Below are 21987 nucleotides of genomic sequence, written 5' to 3' on the forward strand. Positions count from 1 at the left end.
CAGGAAGGTAAGGGAAAGGACGCTCAGACACGGAAAATAAACAGCATGTGCAAAGGTATGGATTTCTCCCGAGTCTGCTCTCTGCCCCTCCGGTGGCAGTGTGATGGTACGCTACGTGTCCAGACCTCGCTTCGCACAGGTAGGCACCTGACACTGCGACAACACGGTACAGAAAGTGGCACCAACTTTAACCTCAGGCGTGACGTCAAATCCTTAGGATGACGGGAGCGGAGTGGGGTGGGATGGCAAGTTCCGAAGCCTCCAGCCGAAACCGCGGGCCCGGTGCTCGCCAGGCAGGCCTGGGAGGCCAGGGCGCCCCGACGCTGATTGGTTTATTTTATTTATTTTCAGGGGCGCCTCTTCTCGGTGGCGGAGGGGCAGGTGGGAGGCGAGAGCGCGTCTCCTCGGCAGGGTGCGGCCGGGTGCCCCCGGGGTGGGGAACGAGGTGTGTCGCGGGACAGCGACCAGGGGGCGACTGTGCGGGCTACTACCCGGCGCCCACCGCGCCCTCCCCGCGAGGCTACTTTGTTCCTCGGGTGTCGCGGGCAAGTCGGGTCGGCCGGGTGGGGCTCTGCGCCGGCCGTACCCTCCCCGCCCGTCCGCTGACCCGGAGGCCCCCGCCGCGCCGGCAGGAGGCTGGGACCGGTTTGCGCACCAGGCCGCCTGCCTCGGTCCGCGTCCTCCCGCGTCTCCGCGCCTTCGGCTGCTCGTCTCGGCGGGGCCAGGGGTGCGCCAGGGCGCTGCCCCCTTGGGCACGTCCAGCCGGGCGCAGGCGCGCTCACAGCCGCAGGAGGGTTGGAGCCTGGAGTTTGACTGGGCTGGGTTCTTGGGGGTTTTACACGCCCCTCACCCCGCACACCCAGGACGCTTGGCTCGGCGCCCGGGGCCAGGAGGACGACGACCCTCAGTTTAGCCTCGAGGAACGCACCGTTGTGGGGGGGGCGGGGGCGGCGTGGAGGGAGAGGGCAGCCTGGAGAGTTGCACGGAGCGCGCGCCCGGCTCAAAGAAGGCGGTGGTGGCGGCGCGCGAAGCGCGGCGGGGGGACGAGCTGGAGCCGGCGGGAGGGGCAGCGAGGCGACGCAGGGGCGGGCACGCGTGGCGGGGCGCAGGAATGGGGACCCGGTGCGCGCAGTGCCCCGAGGGCTGTCGCGGGGAGGAACAGCAGGCACCGCTCGAATTTTGGAAATCAAGGTGAACCTGGGAATTCAGGGACGCGCAGGCGCTGCGCCGTCTCCCACCCTGCTTGCCTGCCCAAGTATTCCAGAGTTCTGCTGGGGACATAATGGTCCCAATCCTGAATGCGTACGGCGACGCTGCGAGGGAGGGACTACTTATCTCCGTGTTACAAACTAGGAGTCCGAAACTCCGGGGTTAAATTACTTATCCAAGGCCACACAGGAAGTAATTAGCGGAGGGAGGAGGATTTGAACCCGGCCCTCTGCAACTCCCCGCCTGCGTCCATGCACCTTCCTGGGACCCTGTGGGGCTCACCTCCGTCGGAGGCCCAGGACCGGCTCCGCAGTGACCTTCACCATGACGGCGTGGGGGGCTTGGCTCGGGTTTTGCTTCAGGGAAATGGAGCTGGCACTCCCACCTCCCCGCGTAGGGAGAGGAGTAGGGCGGGCAAATCATTTTAAAGAACAGTGTTTCCCTAACTGCAGGCACAACCACTAGTGGGTCACAAAATCTATCTTTTAAAGAAAGACCAACATTACAAAATAACAGGGCCTCCTCGCACAGGCAAGGGTAGGTTTTGTGTGGGAAACGCTTCTTTCAGACGTGTGTGTCCTGAGTTGTAATATGAAGTGAGTTCTGGCCATGCTCTGAGGGTGGCATAGAACAGGCCCTGGGGCTGAGGCCGGGAGGCTGGCCCCCCCATTCTGCCCTCAGGGCCCAGCGCTGCCCAACTTGGAAGCTGCTGAAACCTGGCCTGGAGGGTGATGTGAATGCACCTGGCCCCTGGGGGAAAGAGGTCTCCTTGCTTCTACATCCCTGTCATCGAGGAGGCCTGTGCCCTGGGGGTGGAATGCAGTGACTGGACTGGACTTCCTGGTCCTCCAAGCTGGCCTCTGGCAGCAGGATTCCCACGTGAACATTTATTGGTTTGAGCTTCAGTTGTTGGTTTCTTGGTTCCACCACACCCCAACTCCATGCATTCATTCATCCACCCGTTCATTTAGCTTATTTGTGTGCCTTTGTTGGAGCTATCTTCCCCTTGTCCACCCACCGACCCCAGACAGCCTTCAAAAATGTCAGAGGTGCCTGCCCTGGGAAGAATTTCCCTGACACTGATCCTGAAAACTTGTGCACCAGTGCCGAATGGAATCTCGGAGACAGAGTTTTGAGTGAAGTAGAAAAGAACAGGTTTATTGCTTTGCCAGGCAAAGGGGGACGCAGCAGGCACGTGCCTTGAAAACTGTGTGTCCCAATCGCGGAGGATTTGGTGAGGAGTTTTATAGCAGTGGTTCAAGGGTGGGGTTGCTGATAAAATTAGGGTGTGTGCAGGGCCTGCACTCCTTTAATCTGGTCTCCGGTAATCTCCTGGTTCCTTTAATCTGGCCTCAGGGGGTCTTCTCTGGAATGAAGAATGCTAACATCTTCCATTTGTTAGGGGTTTTAGTTCTGTAAAGAGCTCAGAGATATTATGTATATCCTTTGAGGCGGAACCAGGACCTGCTCCCAGGCTGCACTACTGTTTCTTGGCTGCTCCTCCCTTGTCTCTGCATCCCCTCCCCTCTCTGATTAGCAGCTGTTCGAATCTGCCCTTTGGAACTCAGGGAAGGTCATGGAGGCTGGAGTCTGTTCCCTACAGACAAGAAATGGGGGACAGAAAGGCTTCTGTGCCCAGGAGCCCCACAGGGTCCTGCTCAGTTTCAACACCTGCATGCTGTGGCTCCCTCCCCTTAGCTCCCATAGAATCTGGTACCAAGGGCTCTTCATTATGGTTCTTTTCCCATAGAACTGCTTGTTTATCCTCCACCAAACTTACCTGGCAACAATTGGACTTCCCTGGCTAATCTGCCCAACCTATTTCCCACCCCAAGTCCCCAGGCTGCCTCCAGAGCTATTGAAAAGGCTGGGTTGTCACCTGGTCCCCTTCCTTCCCTCCCTCCCCATCATCCTCTCTGAAGTTTTCCTTTTCCTATAGAGCCAGAGCACCTGCTTAGAAATGGCAACAGCCTTCCTTGGCAGGCAGCTCTGCCCAGCTCTCTTAGGCTGCAGGTCGGAGTGCTGGGCCCTGAGGAAGGGGCTGCTGGGATTGGCTCTGACACTCTGCCCACGGCGCCAGGGCTTAACAGCTGTCCTGCCAGGCCTGGAGGGTATCCGGGCTCTCCTGTGGATGCTGGGCTGCCTGCTGGGCCCGCCTTTGTCTTCTCCTTCTGCAATCTGGACTCAGGCCCCAACTCACAGTGTGAAGCTGCCCTTAAGGGTCTGGCCAGATGCCGGGCACCGGGGAGAGGCCTGCCCTGGCGATGCCCATATACCCAGGGTGGAGGCAGCTACAGCTGTGCAAAGACACAAACCCGTGTGCCAAGGGCTACAATGGGAGCCCCAGGCAGGAGGCCCCATTGTACCTGGTGAGCAGAAAGCCTTCCCAGGAGAGGCAGCCCCAGGCTTACTAGCCTCCCTCCGGCTGGGTGTTATCTCAGGAACAAGGAATGCTGGCAGCCACGGGAGCTCACAGCAGCCTTCAGATGCCACAACTTTCTCATCCTGTGCTTCCCAGACCGTCTCCAGGCTTTTCTGAGTTTCTATAATGTTTGCCTCACTTATTTTTTGCACATTTCCAGCCAAATAAACAAAAGCTCCAGAACATTTCATCAGCAAGGCTGAACCGCTTGATTGAGGTCCTTGACCAGATTTCTTGAACTCTACAGTAGGTTTATGGGGTTCGAGTTATGGTCTAGTCCAAGGTGGCTGGTGGCCGTCACTGTCTCCGGCACATCTAGCTCAGCGCTTTCATCCACCGCTAACTTGTGCCGCAGGCTATTTCATCCCCCTTCCTCTCCTCAGCTTTACTCTACCGTTTCTCTGGTTCGAACAATGGCTTTTGCTGAAAGAAACACCTGCTTGTCACCCCTGAAACCTGGATGGTGACTTTTTGGGGAGGCTGCATAATGGTCCAGTCAGACCTGGGTTCCCATTCTGACTTACTGATTGTAACCTTGGGCAAATTCCTGAATTGCTCCATGCCTTAGTTTTCAGGTGTAAAATGGGCCTCAGCAGTATTTCCCTTGGGGCTTCCGTGGTGGCACCGTGGTTAAGAATCCGCCTGCCGATGCAGGGGACACGGGTTCGAGCCCCGGTCCGGGAAGATCCCACATGCCCTGGAGCAACTAAGCCCGTGCGCCACCACTACTGAGCCTGCGCTCTAGAGCCCACGAGCCACAACTACTGAGCCCACGTGCCACAACTACTGAAGCCCTGCGTGCCTAGAGCCCACGCTCTGCAACAAGAAAAGCCACTGCAATGAGAAGCCCCTGCTCGCCGCAACTAGAGGAAGCCCTCGCGTAGCAACGAAGACCCGAGGCAGCCAAAAATAAACAAACCAACTTATAGAAACAAACAAAAACCAAAAAAACAGTGTTTCCCTCATGGGGTTGTGAGAATAAACAAAAAAGTGTGTTACTTTCTCAACATGTCCCTAAGGCCTTGGTCAAAGACCTGCTGGCACATCAGATTCTCATCAAATATTGGCTAGAAGTATTAGCTTTATTAGCTACTAATGAGATATAAAGATTGAGAAATTTGCTCCTGGAACAGTTGATGACCCCTTCCCAAAGGCTGGCCAATCCCGTGAGCTTTTGTGAATGAAGACAAAGTATTTAACGGTGTCCCTAAGGGAGAACAGAGAACGGGAGGGAGGAAGCGGCAGTGCAGAGGTCAGGGAGGCTGGCCTTGCGAGCACATGTCCAAGTCCAAGGCGGCTTCTGGAGCCCATCACTCCCTCCCTGAGAGGTAGTGGCGGGGACATTTGTGCTCAGGCTCTGCCTGCACCAAACAGGAGCCACCGCTGTGTTCTGGCTGTCGGCACCCTGGAGTGGGGGCCCTGTTCCCAGACAACTGACACCCCGATGTTCCAAGGATACGGGCGCACTGACTTGAAACGTGTCCTCTTAGACAGTGAAAACACTGTGGTGGCACGGATGGGTCTAACCGTCCTGTGAGTTCCGTTTTTGCCTCGGGCCTCGGCCTCGTCTTTTAACACTTCCAACAAGAGTTCTGTGTAAGACTTGCAGCCAGTGGGACCTTGGGAACAACAGCACTCTTGCTTAGCCGTGGGGATGCGCTTCTCCCCTTGTCCACGCCACGTGGTCCACGGTGCCCCCTGGGGTACAGGGAGGTGATCGGCTTTTATCAGGAGATACATGGAACCATTTCCTCCTCCTGAAATATTCACCGTAACTCTCAAAATAAGCACTCCTCTGTTGAGGCTGGTTGGTATGTTGCTTCGCCTCTGCCCCTTCTGGCTATTTATTAGGGGGACGTCAGGCTGAGGACTCGGGAAGCACTGCTGGGCCATTTCTGTGTGAGGCAGCAGGGGCACAGTATGTGGTCCAGTGGATGGACCTTGAGAAACTACTTGTTCCCCAATTTCCCCAAGTGCAGATTTGAGATAATATTAGATGAAGAAACCGCTCTGGTTCACACAGCCATTTCTAGTGCTATATGTGTTAACAGCAAGTACTTAGAGAACGGTGCCTGGCACACAGAAGGTGCTCAGTCAGTCTGAGCAAGGATGCTGATGGCAAAAGGAATGATGAAGATCCCTGCCCTTAAGGAGCTCATGTAGCCTGGGTCGCCTTGTCCCACAGAGCTACCGACTGGGATCGGGCACTATCCTTGTTGGTTAACACTTCAGCGAGAGGGAAATACGGGACTCAGTTCCTTTGTTTTCTAGTCTCTCTGCTCCCCCAGGGGCCTCATTCCAACTGAAACTGTGTCGTATGATATTGTAAAGGAATAGTATGGCTGCTTGGGGGTTTAAGAATTCATATAACACGCTCAGCCAGAGAAAACAATTTAGAATTCACATCTTCCACCAAGCACAAACTTTTCCCACCCCAGACATATGCACGCGTCCGTGTTTACTAGTGGGGATGGAAGGAGGGGAGGGAGCTGTGTTTCGGTATGAAAAGAACTAAAAATAAAAACCAACCAAATCAAAAACCAGGACAAAGTTCATGGTCTCTCCATTTCTCTTTAATACTGAACAGTAGTCTTTATACAGTTGTAACATGATTTCAAGAGTAGAAGAAACATTACTGATAAACTTCAGGGTGTAAAAATATCACTTTTAAGGATGGCTAGTTGAGGCTTTTTTAAACACGTTTTTTTTTTTTTTTTTTTTTTAAAGTTTTCAAGTTTATAGTGTCATCAATTTTTGTTTAATGTCAGGATTACAATGAAGGCCATGAAGCTGTTTTATTTTACAGGGGTGGTTTACTGCAGCCTAAATTCCACGATGCAGGAGCAGTGGTTCTCACACTTGACTGTGCATCAGAATCCCCTGGAGGGCTTGTTAAACAGCCCACTCACCCCACCCCAGTCTCTGAGTCTGGGGCGGGGCCCGCGAATCTGCATTTCTAGCAAGTTACCAGAGGATGCCGCCACCGCTGGTCCCACACCACACTTGGAGACCCACTGCATACAGGAAGCAAGAATCTACCCACAGTGGGGCTGTAAACTGCTGGCACCAGGGCTCTGGCACTGTTCTCGCGTTGGGGGGTGCGGGGAGAAAAGCACCATCTGGAAATCACCACGGCGTTTGCATTTCTAATCCTTGATCTCACTTCTTTTGTTTGTACCTTCTAGTTAATTAAAAATAAAACGCCGTAAGGTTATTTATCCTTGAAAGAAAAAAAACAATGGTTTAGTCCTGCTGAGCACTGCCACGTATTACACACTCTGTTTTTAATTACATTAATTTCTTATTACAAATGAGCCAGTGAAAGCTTACTTCCACTTACAAAAACCAAATCCATCATCATTTACAGCTTGCTTTCTTTGGCCCTTTCCGGGTGTCCAGGCCACCCCCGCAACCCTGAGCGTTCTCCCAGCCTGGGTCAGCCAGGACGTCATAGCATGGCACTTAAAGCAGTTCCAATAATTTATTAGTGGGACACCTGCCTGGCCTCTCCTCACCTCGCACAGACAACAGGGCACAGACACACTATCTTCCTGAGGATTAGGACGGCTGTCTCTCCCGGAACCGACTAACTGTGGCGTCACAATTCCCATTCAGTAGCAGGGTCTCAGCCAGAACCTACTTTCTGCAGAGCAGGAAAGAACCGCCCTGAACCTGGTCCCACCCCGGGGCTGACGGAAAGCCAGGCTGGAGTGGAGTGCTGGGCTGCCGCCAGGGAACAGGCCCAAGAGCTCTGGTCAGCGGACAGCAAAGCCAGGTGGTCATATTTCTAACACCCCTGGATAATCAAGTGGCTTCCGGGTTTGATAACTAACTCATAACCTTTTTTTAAAAAAAAGGTAAAATACACTTTCTCACAAAGCGTCTGGCTGCAGCTGGCAGACCAGGACCATGAAATGTTCATGTGAAACCCCAGCAGTAGGGCAGGTGATTGGACGATCACTGTCTAAGCACAGCTCCCATCTGCACGGCCTCGGGGAAGGGCATTTCTGGACAAGGTCACATCAGAAGGAAGACAGCGCCAACACATTAGCTTATGTCAGAGGGAAACCAAGTTCTTTTTCTTTTTTCCTCACCTCCCCAAGCGTCTGTCCTAGTAGAGAGACTATAATATCATATAACAAAGAACTTTCAACGCATGGAGATCGCAGCAACGTGACCAGAGCGCCAGTGGTTGTCTAAAAGCAAAAGACATCAAGTGGCTGGGCTGAGGGGGAAGCGTGACAAGCCACTACCAGCCTACGTCATGTCACTGAGGTCAGGTTGGTCCAGACAGGGTGCAGGCTCCCCGGTGCCAAGTCTGGACTGCAACCCACCCAGTGACTCCCATGTCTGCTGCGGGAGCTGTGTTTCAACTCTGAAACAAGAGGGCTACTGAGCTAAGTGACCATAAGTCCTTCTGAGGCTACCGTCAGGGATGCTAACACCCCAGGAGTCTGCTAGCTTGGAGCTTCGGCCCCAGCCTGGGGGACCCGGCACCCAGCTTCAGTTTCCAGGTTCACAGCAGTGCCGTCCTAGGCTCTGAAGGGCTATCCTCTCTACTAAGAACTCTCCTGGGGTTCTGGACTCGACAGCAGACAGCAGCCTCCCTGTGAGCATCATCAGGCAGACATGGTGGGACGGCACCCATGTTTTATAGACAACAGACGGACACGGGCCTTGCAAGGCAGGAGCTCCTTGTTTTCAGCACAAGCATATTCTGTGAAGGATGGGAGCTGGGTACGGGCAGCTGGGCAGGACAGAGTCTTACCTCCTCCTGCCAGGGCAGCCTGGGGGCTAAAGTTGCCCCTCGAGGAGGAGCAGGTGCCCTGGAGGAAGAGGCCGCTGCACCTGATGGCCCCTCGGGGCCCTGCCCCGGGCCCTGTCCTCGTGTCCTGACCGTGGTCGGGGACAGCACCAGCTGACTGCGGGGCTGAGGACCCTTTGGCTTCACCTTCTCTCTGCTCTTGATGGACAAAGAACAGTCTTCAAAAAAAAAAAAAAAATCTTAAAAAACCTGGGAGTGGAAGAAATGCCAACAAGAGTTAGACGAAGAGGGAGCACTGGTGGCAGCGCATTCCGTATTTTAGAACTTTAGCTTTCCAGAGAGTCCGAATTTTGTTTTGTTTACAAATTTGTCCTGTGTACAAGGTAACGCCAAATGGTCCAAATTCCAGAGTGGGAAAGCAACTCATATTTATCAGCTGGTTTGAGATCTTCAAATGCTATTGAGTTCTCTAGAAAGGTGGTAATGGTCTCACTTGACAGGGAAATTACCGAAAGAAAAATCTTGGCTCTGCCACCTTCACTTACAGAAGGTAAAACACTTAGCAGAGACAGATTTCTGCTGGAGTTAAGACTACATTTTTCTTCGCAGCCCTTAATCTCACGAGGTGAGAAGGAGTGGAAGTTGCCAAGTTGTTGGCTACCAGACCCATCAGTCTGTTTAACTCTGGCTAAAAGCAGAGAATAATGGGCAAGTTACCAAGTTTCTCCCCCCCCCACTCTGGCGTGAAGATCCTCATGTAACATACATGCTGCGACTTCCAATTGCCACACACTAGCAGCACACAGAGCGCATTGTGATTTTTCACAGTTCTCACAAAGATCAAAAATCAGGACTAAAAACTAAAGGTATTTCGGTTTTCCAGCTGGAGTCCCACTCTGGCAAACGCTCTCCGTGGTTCATTCCCCCATTCTACACCCCACCTCACCAAACCAGTGGATGAGAAATGCTCTTCCAATAAACAGAAATCGAGCTCTTTCTGTTATCCGTCATATTCTGCCAGTTTTTTTTAGCAATGACGAGTACAGCACGAGGTACAGAGGCTGAAGGAGGGAAAAAGCCCCACGGCTACAGTAAGTGCCTCTAAGCCTTGTAGGGGGTGTCACGGGCATCCACTCTGCCCCCCCCCCCCCAGTCCACCACTCACGGTCAGGGGACCACTTGCAAGGAACCCAAAGCATCAGGATCACTGATGAGGAAACCTAAGCCCCTAGCATGCTCTCCCAGTCTGGCGTCTGACTGGGCGGTGGGCGTGGTCTTCAAGTGAACACTGGTCTGTAGTGACTGCTCAGTCCTGATAAAACAGGGTGGGTCCCAGGATCAGGCCACGTTAGACCGGAGGTTACACCTCGGGCCAAGCGGCTCTGACAAACACATGAAGAGGTGGCCTATCGGAGAACGGCTCCTCCGAGGCCACAAAGAGCAGTGGCCCTACAGGGAGAATGCCATAGTGACAGGATTTTAAGCAATTTTTCTTTCTAAACAGATTCCTCTTCGGCTTCAGCCCAGTCTGGTCTACAATAGCCACTGTTTAGCAAACACCTTAAATCAGCGAGCCTGCCGACTCTAACTATCCCCACACATTTAGTAATTAAGCCTTGGCGTCACATAACTTGGTTCCCGAAGCCTGGGGAGAATCTTACTCACTAATGACCAGCGTGTTCCCAACAGGCCCTGCTGACACACGTCAGTTTCGAGGGGCACAGTAAATCTGGTAACACCCAGACAATGGCATGGCGTTTAAACAGGGCTATCCTGTAATTCATCAAGAAGCCAGCTGCTTCGTGTCACGTGGAAAGTGGGGATTACAGTACTGAGACAAGGTCCACGTGGATGTTTAAAAAGACGTGTGTATTTTAATGCAAATCTAAGGACCAGCCCTGTCCTCAGTTTGTAGAAGACTATCCTAAAGTCTCAAAACTCTGTAAAACAAATAATCTAGTATCCTACACCTGAAGCCCTTTGTAATAATCACTTTTTTTCCTAATTTGAAAAGAAATAACATATCACATAGAGTGTAAACGTGGATGTCAATCACCCTTTTAGTTTTATAAACCTGCTTTTAGCTTTTATCAACTGGCAGATTTCCTTACCTACCATGATATACCCTTCTTTAAAAACTGTTACAAATATTTATTAAAAAGTGCAATTCAAAGGTTAGCTAGGTAAGTACGTCATTACAAACCACACACACACACACACACACACACACACACACAGGGAAAACAAAAGCCCAACACAAACAAAAAAACAAGATACAAACAAAACAAGAAAAAAAAGTTAGCGTGCTGAGGAATGGGCCCCAAGAGACGGGGAGATGGAAGTCAAAGCTAGAACTCTACCCAGATGTTGCTGTGCTTCCCAAGTGCAAAAAAGATAGTGAGGAGAGACCTGCAGCCTCCACTGCCAAGTGCTGGCTCTGGGTTCAGCTGCTACTTCAATATTAGGTTTTCATCAGGGAGGTTACAAAAATATCCTATATACATGTGTACACTGGAGGCATTTTAAAAGTCATCAGAAGCTTGAAGTGTACAGTGTCTCAGCAGTTTCAGCTACTAAAACCCAAGTGAAGTGTCTGTCATTTAAATTTGGATTGGCTCAGTTATTTGAATGGATGATAAAATTGAATTGTCATCTCAGGGAAAAAGGAACCAAGTTCACCTACCCATCCTTGCAATCACTCACAGGGTAAGAAAAATCTGGTCCAGAAGTAGTCTTTTTGACATTATAGTTTGAGTAAATGTAATCAATGTGCTGCCCCCCGACCCCAGCCCCCAAGGCAGAGTGCTGCAGGAATAAAATAACTGCCAGTGACACCACCTCGGGATCTCAGTCCACTCACGTGAGCTGCTCATCTAAGGGTCACTCTAGAAATGCAACTTGCACCTCGAGGGAGGAGGTTGTAGGATAGCAGCATGAATCCAGCAAGGGCCTGACCCTGGTGACCTCACCTGCCCTCTACAGCTGTGTCCTGCTGCCCTGTCCTCCCTTCAATTCAAGCCACAAGTTGCCAGCACCCCCAAAGCCCAGTGCTTTTCATTCTTTTCCACTGGTTATTCCTACCACAAAAAACTGCTCGGAGAAGCGCCTTCACCCTAGCACTTATCCCTGAAAAACCAGTCACTGCATCTTGTGTCACAAAGTACTTCTGAGCCCTCTGTCCCCACTAACCGCCAGCTTTCAGGGGCAAAGGGACGCTGCCGCGACAGGATGTGAAACCCACCCAGGGGCCCGCATCCCCGATGGATGCCTCTGGATGGGCCAGCGCGTGCTGTCTGGCGGGGGAAGGGTCTGAGCGGGGCGGGGTGGGGGGGGCGGAGAAAGAGCTGCCAAGACGGATGGAATGAGCAACAGCCAACACGAGCCGAGTCTGCGAATTTTTCTGGATTCCTCGAAGGCCCTCCAGGGGGAGCGAGGTCCAGGGGGGCAAAGCAGGGCCCGCTGTCCTCGGATCAGGGCCAGGGGGCGCCAGGAGTGTGCGGTCGTCGACTTCCTCTTCCCGCCGGCCCTCCCCAAGCTGGGCTGAGGACCTGTCTCCATGGTGGGGTCCCAGAGAGAAAAGTCGGCGCGGGCTGTTTCCAGGAGCGGGAGGCGAGGAGCGGGCACACCGTGCACTGCTTCTCCCTCTCCCCTCAGGTTCCTGTGCGGGAGGAAGCGAGCTGGGGGCCCCGCTGTCACAGCGCCAAGAAGAGGATCAGCACGACCACGAGGACCAGGAGGAGCACAGCGATGGCGCACCACTGGCGCCGATCTGCAAGGCAGGACACGAGGGTCAGCTCTCCAGGACTCAACGTCGCCCAAGACACAGTTACAGGAAACGCAAGGCAGCACCTGGATGCACACAGAATGGGCAGAGGCCCCGAACCTGCCCGGCCACCGGGTGCTCTTAGCGCTGCTCTTCCCGGCCTGCACGGCACGCGCATTCACAACCCTGCTCGGCCCCTGAAAGCCAGCCCTGTAACAAGTACCTGCTTTGTGTCTCAAGTCTCTAATTAAAATCTATGGATCACAGTTTTCTGCTGGCAGTTACCACATCCCTGGAAAAGGTGTCGGCATTGGTATCACAGATCGAAGCTCGTCCGCTTTCATCTCCCACCAAAATCACATCATTTAACTAAACAGTAATCATGTTCTTTTCTTAAAGAGCACAATGGAAGGATAGAAAGGAGATGAAAGCTACTGCTGGTCACTTCAGGAAACAATGAGCTGAAAAAGCAAGCTGCGGTGATCACGGGGTGATGAACTTCACACCACCCCTGGGCAAGAAACATCACTTAACCAGTAACTGTGTTAAAGTAACTGACACAGCTTATCTATAAATAAAAGTGGAGTGTCTTTTCTGAAGCTTTCTGCCCTACTCACAATTTAGAACAGGCGCAATAAACAAAGTAGCCAGAATCCATCTAAATGGCCCAGCAAGGAGACCCCGAGGGACAGAAGGGCCCACACAGGCTCCCACCCACGATCCTGACTGCGTCCCACTAACTCTCAGGGCTGCTGGGAAAACTACACAACACGAATACCCTTGCACACTCTGTGGGCCCACACTCGGGGCACAGGATTGCTGTCTGTTGTCAGGATGCACCCTTCACTTGGGCAGATGAAGGAAGAGCAAGCCTCTCTCCACAGAGGAGCCCTGCTGTTTTGCACAAAGGGTCAGGCTGAGATAAAGCCTGTAACAATGAAGCTCAACTGCTGGAAGTAAGAGTTCCATTTAAGTAGAAATATAAAGGTGCATATACTGATTCACCCAAAGTTTATTTGCAAGCCTGCAGATTTTAGCACACCAGAGCTATTGAGAATCACATTATAAAAAGGTCTGAATCTAAGAAAATACACTGCAGAACTTTCCACAAAGCAATGCCAAGTCCACAAAACATGTACTTAAGTGACTTAAATGTCATGGACAGCAAAGTCTTAGAACCGGCCGACAGAACTGCTACCAAACAATAGTAAGTAAAGCAAGTACCTTCCTAGTGGCTCAGGCTGCTCTCCATCATCACACATGCTAGAAACTCACTTAGTAACTGGGGATTAGGGTCAAGACCTCAAGTCCATCTGTTCCTTTTCTGAAACAAGACTAGTCCAAAAGGCGTGGGGAAGCAGAGCTGGCCTATAATAGTGATAGTAATAGATAAATATTATAGTATTAATAGATAATAGTATTAATCTGTTTAACTATCACTTCAATGGTCCAGAAAACTCAAGTACCTAGCATTCTTTCATCTATTTTAAAATGTTTACAACAATTTAAAAGCCCTCTCATTAAAATGGTTAGTCTATATTCTATGATGATACAGTCTAAGTAAATGCTTCCTAACAAGGCATCCTGCCATCTCAGACCTGGATTTCCAATACTGAACCAGCTTCCCGTCGGCCTCTACCCAACCCTCCTCCCACCCCCTCACTTTCTCTTCTGCAACTGCACTAAATAGGGGTTTTCATCAAGGAGGACAGCCATCACACAAGCTAGCACAACCCAGGAATGCTCTTTTAAATGCACTTTCCTCTGAAGTGTTAAGTTGCTTCTAGGAAGCATGAACTGGGCAACCCCACGGAGCTGTTACCATAGCAGACTTCCCCGAGAAGGGGCGGGTACTAACCACAAGGGCTTTTGTGACGTCAAGTGAATAGTCCTAACCAGCTTTTTGCAAGCTCAGGAGCTGCCTCAAAAAGTCAGGAGGAACAAAGGGGACTCCACGGGTTTTTCCCCCTCCCAATATAGTCTCTTCCCCTAAAGAGAAAAGATGAACAACAGAATTTGGGAAAGTGAAGGGAAGAAAACCTTGGTATCCACACAAAAGAATATACTTTTTGAGGGTAGGAGAATGACAAGAATTAGTCTCTCTTGAGTCATTCAAAAAAGTAATAAGCATGGCGTCTTGGGTGATTTCTACCCAGGAAGCAGCCAGCAATGGGGCGGGGCGCGGAGGTCTCGCCTCTGCAGGGCTGTGGAGCGTGGGCGTTCAGTTACTGCCTAATCAAACTTCAGCGTGTCTTGACACTCTTTCTTTATGCACAGGCTTGGTTCAAAAGCAGTGAACTTTCCTAAAAGTTATGGAGGAAAACAGAGACAAACACAGATTGCCTCGTTGTCAAATTGAAGCCAACACCGCCAGGCAGGAGGCCCCGAGCAATCTCTCTGGGGAGCAAATAGAGATTAAAATGAGCCCCACAGGCAAGCTGTCCAAACCTAAGGGCCTTTCAGGCTAAAGGCTCTGTTTCCTGGCTCTCTTTCTTAGACAAACATAACTGAAGTTCTTACTTTGCTCCCCAAACTTTTCTTCTGGGAGAAAGTAGGAGAAGGCATAAGCAGGCCTAGTGCTATTTATACACACTGAAACACTTATCACAATGCAAGTACTTTTCTAAATTATTCATTCCCAGAATGCTGGGGACAAGGACACAGTGCATCTTTGTTCCACCGCTCTTCTCCAAACAAAACTGGTGCTGAAGTAGCTACTTGACTTTGCGACTAATACATAAACTAGTGAGAGATCTGGTTGAAATCGGTTATATAATACTTCAGTAAAACACTTTTTTTTTTTTTTTTTTTTTTTAAAGAGGGGTGGGGTGGAAGAGGAGAGAACAGAGGGACGCAGGAAGAGGACTTTGCAAACCTCCCTCTAGGTGTTTGGAAGACGAACTAAGCTGGTGCCTGCCGCAGGCAGTGAAGAGCCTGCTAGAAGCATAAAGATATTTGCCCCTGGAGAGAATGAAGGAAACCAGGAAGCTAGGAGTTTCCCTTTGTCTTGAATATAACAGGTCCTTTGCCCCCAGGGCCATCTTCCACCTGTCTTATCCTTTCTTTTTTTTCAAACATTTACTATGTACTAATACATGAGAGACACCATTAAACACTTGTACACTAATTATTATTACATTTAATCCTCACAATGACCTTGAAGAATGTCTCAGTTCCTACCTTCACCCGGAGACTCCAACAAATAAAGGGAAAAAAAGATACTGGATTTTCTTTTGACTTAAAAAGGTATTATTTCTCATATAATAGGGAAGATGGGTTGTAGTAACAAAAAAATAGTCACTGGAAAACATCTTCCTACACAGTAACTAATTTGAAAAATGTTGCTTCTTTATCCCCAGCCTGGTGCAAATGTGCTGGAATAGTTTACTACAAATTTAAATAAAAACAGTTTAAATGAGATCTGCAAGGCCATCTTATTCTGAAATGGTAGAGGGTTTTTCTTTCAGTGAAAAGTCAGTCCAGGAGAAACAGTAACTGGCTCTTAATTACTGTTTTAAAATGAATTCCCTGTTTTGGCAAGGAAAGAGGAAAAAAAGAAAAAGAAGGATTTTGTAATTGTAAAGAAAGTTACTCCACCAGAAGGAACATCATCCGACACCATCAGCCTTGCACAGTGCGGACCACAGAGGCTCTTCCCAGGTGACGGCCACAGGCAGAAGACAAAAGCCCGTGCTTGCTCGTCTTCTACTCTCTGACCCCAAAGCGTGACAAAAATGTGCCAGAGGAAAGGGATCTGAATGGGCACACCTGTGAGAGACCCCCTAGACTGTGTCTCTAGAATTTAGTAAGAATTCTCGAGCTTAAAAGCGCATACATACCACTGGTCATGTGAGATACTTTTGCAAGTTTCTTCATCACATTGTCCAGCCGAGACTGAGTGCTCTCCAACTCGTGAGAGAAATCATCCAACATACTAGAAAGACAAGCAGACACAGGAGGCAGCTGGTCAGCACAGTCTCCAGATACACTGGCCATGGATACGGGCCTCGGTTTTAGCAAACATCAAACAGACAACGTTGGGGTCAGGCCCCCAGTCTTTTATCCTTAGGACAAGATATGTTTTTGATTTCAGAATTTTGGAAATTTACAGAAGTAGTAAGTTACATACACTGTGTATTAGCCAAGCCCCCAGCAGGGTCTGGGACAGTCCCCATAATCAAACACACAAGTTAATATTTCTGCAAAGAAAACTAAGAGGAGTCATAGCTGCAGTCAGTTCAGGTTAGGTTTTTCTGTAACATGAGCTTGCTGAAAAATTTTTTTTAATTTTGAATTTTTTAGAGCTTTCTAGATTTCAGAATTGCAGACAAGGCCAGTGTGGACCTGACCATACAATAATACAAACTCAGCAGCAGTGCAGTGTAGCAGAAAGAACACTGTGTGAAGCCAGACAACCAGGCTTTGCCACTTGCTACCTTGGACAGGGGACCCTGTTTGCTTATCTGTAAAATCGTCACAGGGCTCTTTCTTCCTTCCGTTAGGCCCTCCCCTCTCCTCCCCTTCTCCCACCCAGTCTCACCCTACCTGGCTACCTTCTACTCATCCTTCTGGTCCCAGTTAAACCTCTCTTCTCTTCTCAGGGACTTTAGACTGAGTCAGGTCTGCAGTTTAGGTGATCAGGGCCCTCAAGGCACAACGCATCCCCTACCGCGGTAGCCTAGCCCTCCACTTCTGTCATCACTTAACGACTTGCACCACTTATGCAACATCTGTTCCACCCAGTGACCAGTAAACTCGGATGGCAGGGACACTGTCTATTCTCTGGGCTCCTCTGTGGATACCCAGGGGCCTTCCAGTAGAACAAGATGCCCACTTTGAATCTGTAATGAATGAATCCATAACGTTGAACACAAAATCGAGGTAGGAGAGTTTCTGAAATATCCTAGTAGAACGATTATTTTTTTCAGAAAGAGTATTTGTGAAATGGTCAAGGTATTACATGGTAGCATTTAAGAATGCTGTTTTTGGTGTCATACTTCAGGAGTGCACAAAGAGACTGTTCTTAAGGAAAAACAAATCCAGTTATATCTTCTTGCGTTTTTTTCTTTTTCTTTTTGTGGGGGAAGAATTTTTTATCAGTTGGAATTAAATTGATACTTTTTTCCCCATAAAATTAAAATTTAAGATACAGAGCAGAAAGTCCAGTTGAATGTAGTGGGAGAGGCATGGGATGTTAAGTTAGCCCATGTCCTATCCTCTTTGGGACAAAAATCTCCACAGAGCTTAACACAGCCATATCAGTTTCACATTCCCATTCATAACAATACTTCAAATACCTGTTTGGAGGAATTTGTTCCTGTTTTTGCAGGTGTTTAAAAATGTTAATAACTTTGCCTAAACCCTGTTGAAAATTGCATCTGACAGATTTGCTTCTTTTGCAGAGGCCATTCTGTAAAACAGAATAAAGGTGCAGCTACAAACAAAATAGCTTTTGGTTTTACTAGCCATGTAACTGTCAGGCTCTTTACGGGTCCCGTAAGATGGCTTTTCCCGCCATTTCTCTGCAGTGAGAGGGGCATCTCGGTACTCACACTGCCTGCTCCTCCAGCTCCCCTCCGATGCGCTGGGACATGTTCTTCAGCACCCCGATGCTGCCAGAGACCAGCTCCAACTGCTCATCCTGCTGTTCCACGATCAGCTGGTGCCAGAGAAATGGGAAATAAGCAATTAAAATCCATCTTACCTGGTTCCAAGCCCAGCACTCTAGCAGCTGCTAGCTTCTTTGCCAACTTGGGACAATTCACATTCAGAAGCAAAGCCCAGAAATCAAAGGACCAGACCGTTGCCTCGGAGAACACGCTGCTCAAAAGGCTGGGTTGTAAAGCTACTGATCTCCCCTGCTGATCCAACTTGTGAACAGTCAGCGGGGCTTGAAACCACCCAGAGAGATTTACCCTGGTTGGCTGAAGTCCAACAAGGGACAGACAATGGCCGAAAGCACCTGTGCAGTGACCACAGACACATGGGGATGCTTGGGAAGAGGAAGCCCGCTGCCAGGGTCAAGGTCTCACTCAATCTGCAACAGCCGGCCACAGCTTAACTACAAGAGAAAGTCTGGCAGATCTCTAGACGTGGGAAAACTATGCACACAGAGTCCTTTGCTCCCTCCTCAAGGACAACTAGAGGAGGCTCTGTGGCAGCAAGCAGACAACTTCAGAGCCATAGTTACTTTTAACTGTGTTGTAGTCTCCTCACTTTTTATTAAAAAAAAAAAGGGTGGGCTTCCCTGGTGGCGCAGTGGTTGAGAGTCCGCCTGCTGATGCAGGGGACGCGGGTTCGTGCCCCGGTCCGGGAAGATCCCACGTGCCGCGGAGCGGCTGGGCCCGTGAGCCATGGCCGCTGAGCCTGCGCGTCCGGAGCCTGTGCTCCGCAACGGGAGAGGCCACAACAGTGAGAGGCCCACGTACCGGAGGAAAAAAAAAAGAAAAAAAGAAAAAAAAGTGTGCTTGGTTAATAGCAATGTAAGTAGACAAATGGTTAAGCAGACATACTAATAGAAAAAAAACAAAAGAACACATAACCTACATTGAATATATAAAACACAGTATTTAAGAACCAGTAGTTTTGATGGATAGATAATCCTCAAATCCCTAGATACTTTATTGGCTTCCTTTTATTAATACAACTACATATCAAAAGCAACAATACACGTGTAATCAACCTCACCTTCCTTCTACCCCTTAACCTCCACCAAAGCAATCATTTTTATATATAACGGAACCAAAAATTTCAATGAAAAAACAAGGACTGAATTTTCTCGAAGTGCCTTTGCTGAAATGAACAAAAAGCCGAGCACAGAAGTGGAGGCTGGGGAAGAGGCTGCTGTGTTTTTAAATCAATGGCCTCCTCTGTCAGTTCCGGGTGTCTGGTCTGCTTGTCCTAAGAAATCTAATCAAGATTGGTTCTCTGGAAACTGTCATGCTCTGAACGACGTTTTAAACAGCCTTTCTATGTGCAATCATCACACAGGTCGACTCAGGCAGCTGCAGGGCGAGATCTGGTCCATCCTGCCTGTCATTAGCAACAAAGCCCCCGGGGTGGCAGAGGAGCGGGGAGGGAGGTACCTGGCCTCCCACCTCCCTGTCCTCGGCTGGTGGTTCTCAGGTACCTGCTGCTGTGCCTGTTGCTCCTCGATGAAATGGGAGTTGGCCAACTGGAGCTCCCGGTCAAGGCGCCCATATTTATCCGTCGTTCCAGTGCTCCAGTTCTGTCCGCCACTGTCTCCTAGCAGGGCCTGCGAGAGTGGGGCAGGGGGCAGCAGGGCAGAAGAAACAAACCATTACTATCTGTGAACAAATACCCCGTCACCATGATATAAAGATTTCTCCCAGTGCTCATAAGCTGGCCTCCCTGGGGTCAGCTTTTTATGTAGCGGTGTAGGGTAGTGCTGTGGGGTACAATTTAAGGAATGCCAGGAAGGGTACTCTCTATTTCCAAGCTCTCCCAACGGGACTCACAAATGGGCTCTGTCCCATTAAAATGCCAATAAATGTCAACTGGAAATCAACAAACGCCCATCTGTGTAGTGCTTTGTGGATCTAAAGGCACTTGGTCTCTGTGGGCCAGCTCTTCCTAGCACCCTTGGAAGTTCACCAGAGACCTGCTGTACGTTCTAGTCTAACTGATTCCAGACAGCTAGAGTCCTTTCTATTTAAGTATGACCCAGGGAAGTTTTGGTTTTTTGGAGGGGGGGGAGAGAGTTCCCTAAAATGACAAGAAGCTAAGTCACAGCCCCTCACACACAGAAGGCACAAGAACCACCAATGTGTCAATGTGACCCACAGATAAATCCCAAAGCCGTTCAGGTGAACTAAAAGGCTACAGGTTTCCCAGACAGAACTGGGGGTTGCTTCACCAGGCAGCATGGCCACAGCAGGTGCGTGACCCTAATGACCCAGGCAAGCGCTGGTCCTGAAGTCAGTTCTCGACCTGGGCCCCCAGACGCCAGGGTCAGGTTTCTCAGTATGAATTTGAGGAAGTTTGTAGCCAGAAAAGGCTAAGTTTGGGAATGTCTTCCTTCCTTGAAGAGGCCAGCCAGCAATGTGAGCTGGCCCTGCCTGGAATGCCCACAAGGCTTTCTGACTTGGCCAAAGTACTGCTCAAACCAGCCCTGCACAAAGAATCAGAAGAAGCTGGCGAATAGGATTGATTCTTCTTCCTTGTAGAGCTGTCAGATCTTCTCACCAGGTACTTTTTAGCTCTGGAACTGTTAAAAGCCTACCTGACTACTTGGTTCTGTCTGAAAAGCCCTCCCGTAGCCCCTCAATGTTGACATTAGCCTCATCTGACTTTCAGATGTGAATTCAGTCAAATGGCCACACTTGAGGCTAAGTTCAGGGAAGCTCAGGATGCATCTTAAGTTCTGAGGCAGTTATGAGAAGAAAATCAGGAGGCCTGAGAGCTTCCAGCAGCCCAGGGCCTCAGTTAAGAGTCTGGAATGGTAACTGTCTCCGGTATAAGGCAGACCCAAGGCTTTTTGGGGATGGCTCTGCTCCAAACTGGTTGCAGGGCTGTCAAGATTTAAAAGGTCCGGCTCGTTCTGATGGGAAGACTCTAAGGACTCTATGGAGGATACTGGGGCCTAGTGATAGTTTTTTCAAGGTCAGAGAAAGGCTATAGTGCATCATTAGGCTATGGGCAGAGAACTGGAGCTCCCGGGGTCACAGTCAGGGCTATTTTTTATAGCTTACCTATGGTCTACTCTTGGGTGGACATATGTCATGCTGCTAAGAGTCATCTGTGTGTGAGTGCTTAGAGAACCCTGGCCCCGCTTTTCCTTGAAACCCTGTGACTCGGAGACATTTTACTCACTGCCAAAAACAAAATTCCCAGCCATACTTGGAAAGGCTACGTATAAACACACATTTTGTTAGTTCAAATATACTATCTAGAGAATAAAAATTCAAATAGAAGTAATAGAGGATAGGTGTTACTATTCACTGTCGAAACTAGTGACACTTCAGGTACTGTCACTCAACTTCTGTAAGCTGAAGCAGAAACGAAAAGGGGACTCCAAAACTTGGCCAGCCTGCGGCCGTTCACTAGCTTCTCCTAAGAGTTAGTGCCAGACGGGATGGCTAGCTAATGGCTTTCCTAGCTGCACTGAGAAGAACAAGGAGGGTAAATGGGAAGAAAAAAACAATGACTTGGAAAATGAGATGCAGGGAAAGGAAACAGGATTAAGTTAGGTGATATTTAGAGAGTCCTCTCCCCTTTTCAAGCTTTTATAATACTTGTTTTCAAAATTAAGTGGGTCAAGAAACACCTACAGGTATAAAGTGAGCACTTACATCATAAACTACTGATTCCTAGTTAGTTAAAAATGCCGAGCGATTTCTTGAGTTAACAGTCTACTAAATTCAAGGACTGGGTCTCTTGTAGCTTTTATTTTTGATGTGTCAACAATATCTGGGCTTTGGTTTCTGAAATTAGGTTTCATAATTTATTTGTAATAACTTATAAAAACTGGACCTCACATTAAAAAAAAGATCCTTAAAATGGTGAAAGATTTAACACACATTAAATTAACACACATTTAAGTTTCCTCAAATGCTTTACATAAAATTTCAATCATTAAATGTCTAGTGAGTTCTATGCATAGGCAATGTAATAGCAGCTAGAAATAAAAATTTAAAAAAAGAAAGAAAAAAGACCATGACACCATCCCTCCTAACTCACAAAGGAGCTTGAGATCCAGCAGAAAGTAAGCAATTACAGCTCTTAACAGAGCGCCTGGCACACGGAATATGCGCAACAGGTGCAGAATAAATGGCCTGTGGCAAAGGCTCTAAGGTATGCAGAGGGTGC

General features: G+C 49.5%; 1 protein-coding gene across 12 annotated transcripts in view; it reads right to left on the reverse strand.

Annotated features, from left to right (window-relative positions):
- Positions 1 to 21987, reverse strand: part of STX6 (syntaxin 6) — a 75623-nt gene that overhangs the window by 26015 nt on the left and 27621 nt on the right. For 6 of the 12 annotated variants that reach the window (XM_055084196.1, XM_055084193.1, XM_055084198.1 and 3 more), the window contains 3 exons: positions 19289 to 19414; positions 17712 to 17818; positions 15999 to 16093 (listed from right to left, as the gene is read on the reverse strand). In XM_055084196.1, coding sequence (XP_054940171.1) covers positions 15999 to 16093; positions 17712 to 17818; positions 19289 to 19414 — 328 coding nt within the window. The other 6 variants (XM_028488614.2, XM_007105127.4, XM_007105129.3 and 3 more) reach the window with 6 other exon arrangements.

This window comes from Physeter macrocephalus, chromosome 4 (genome assembly GCF_002837175.3).
Source record: "Physeter macrocephalus isolate SW-GA chromosome 4, ASM283717v5, whole genome shotgun sequence".
Lineage (NCBI taxonomy): Eukaryota > Metazoa > Chordata > Mammalia > Artiodactyla > Physeteridae > Physeter > Physeter macrocephalus.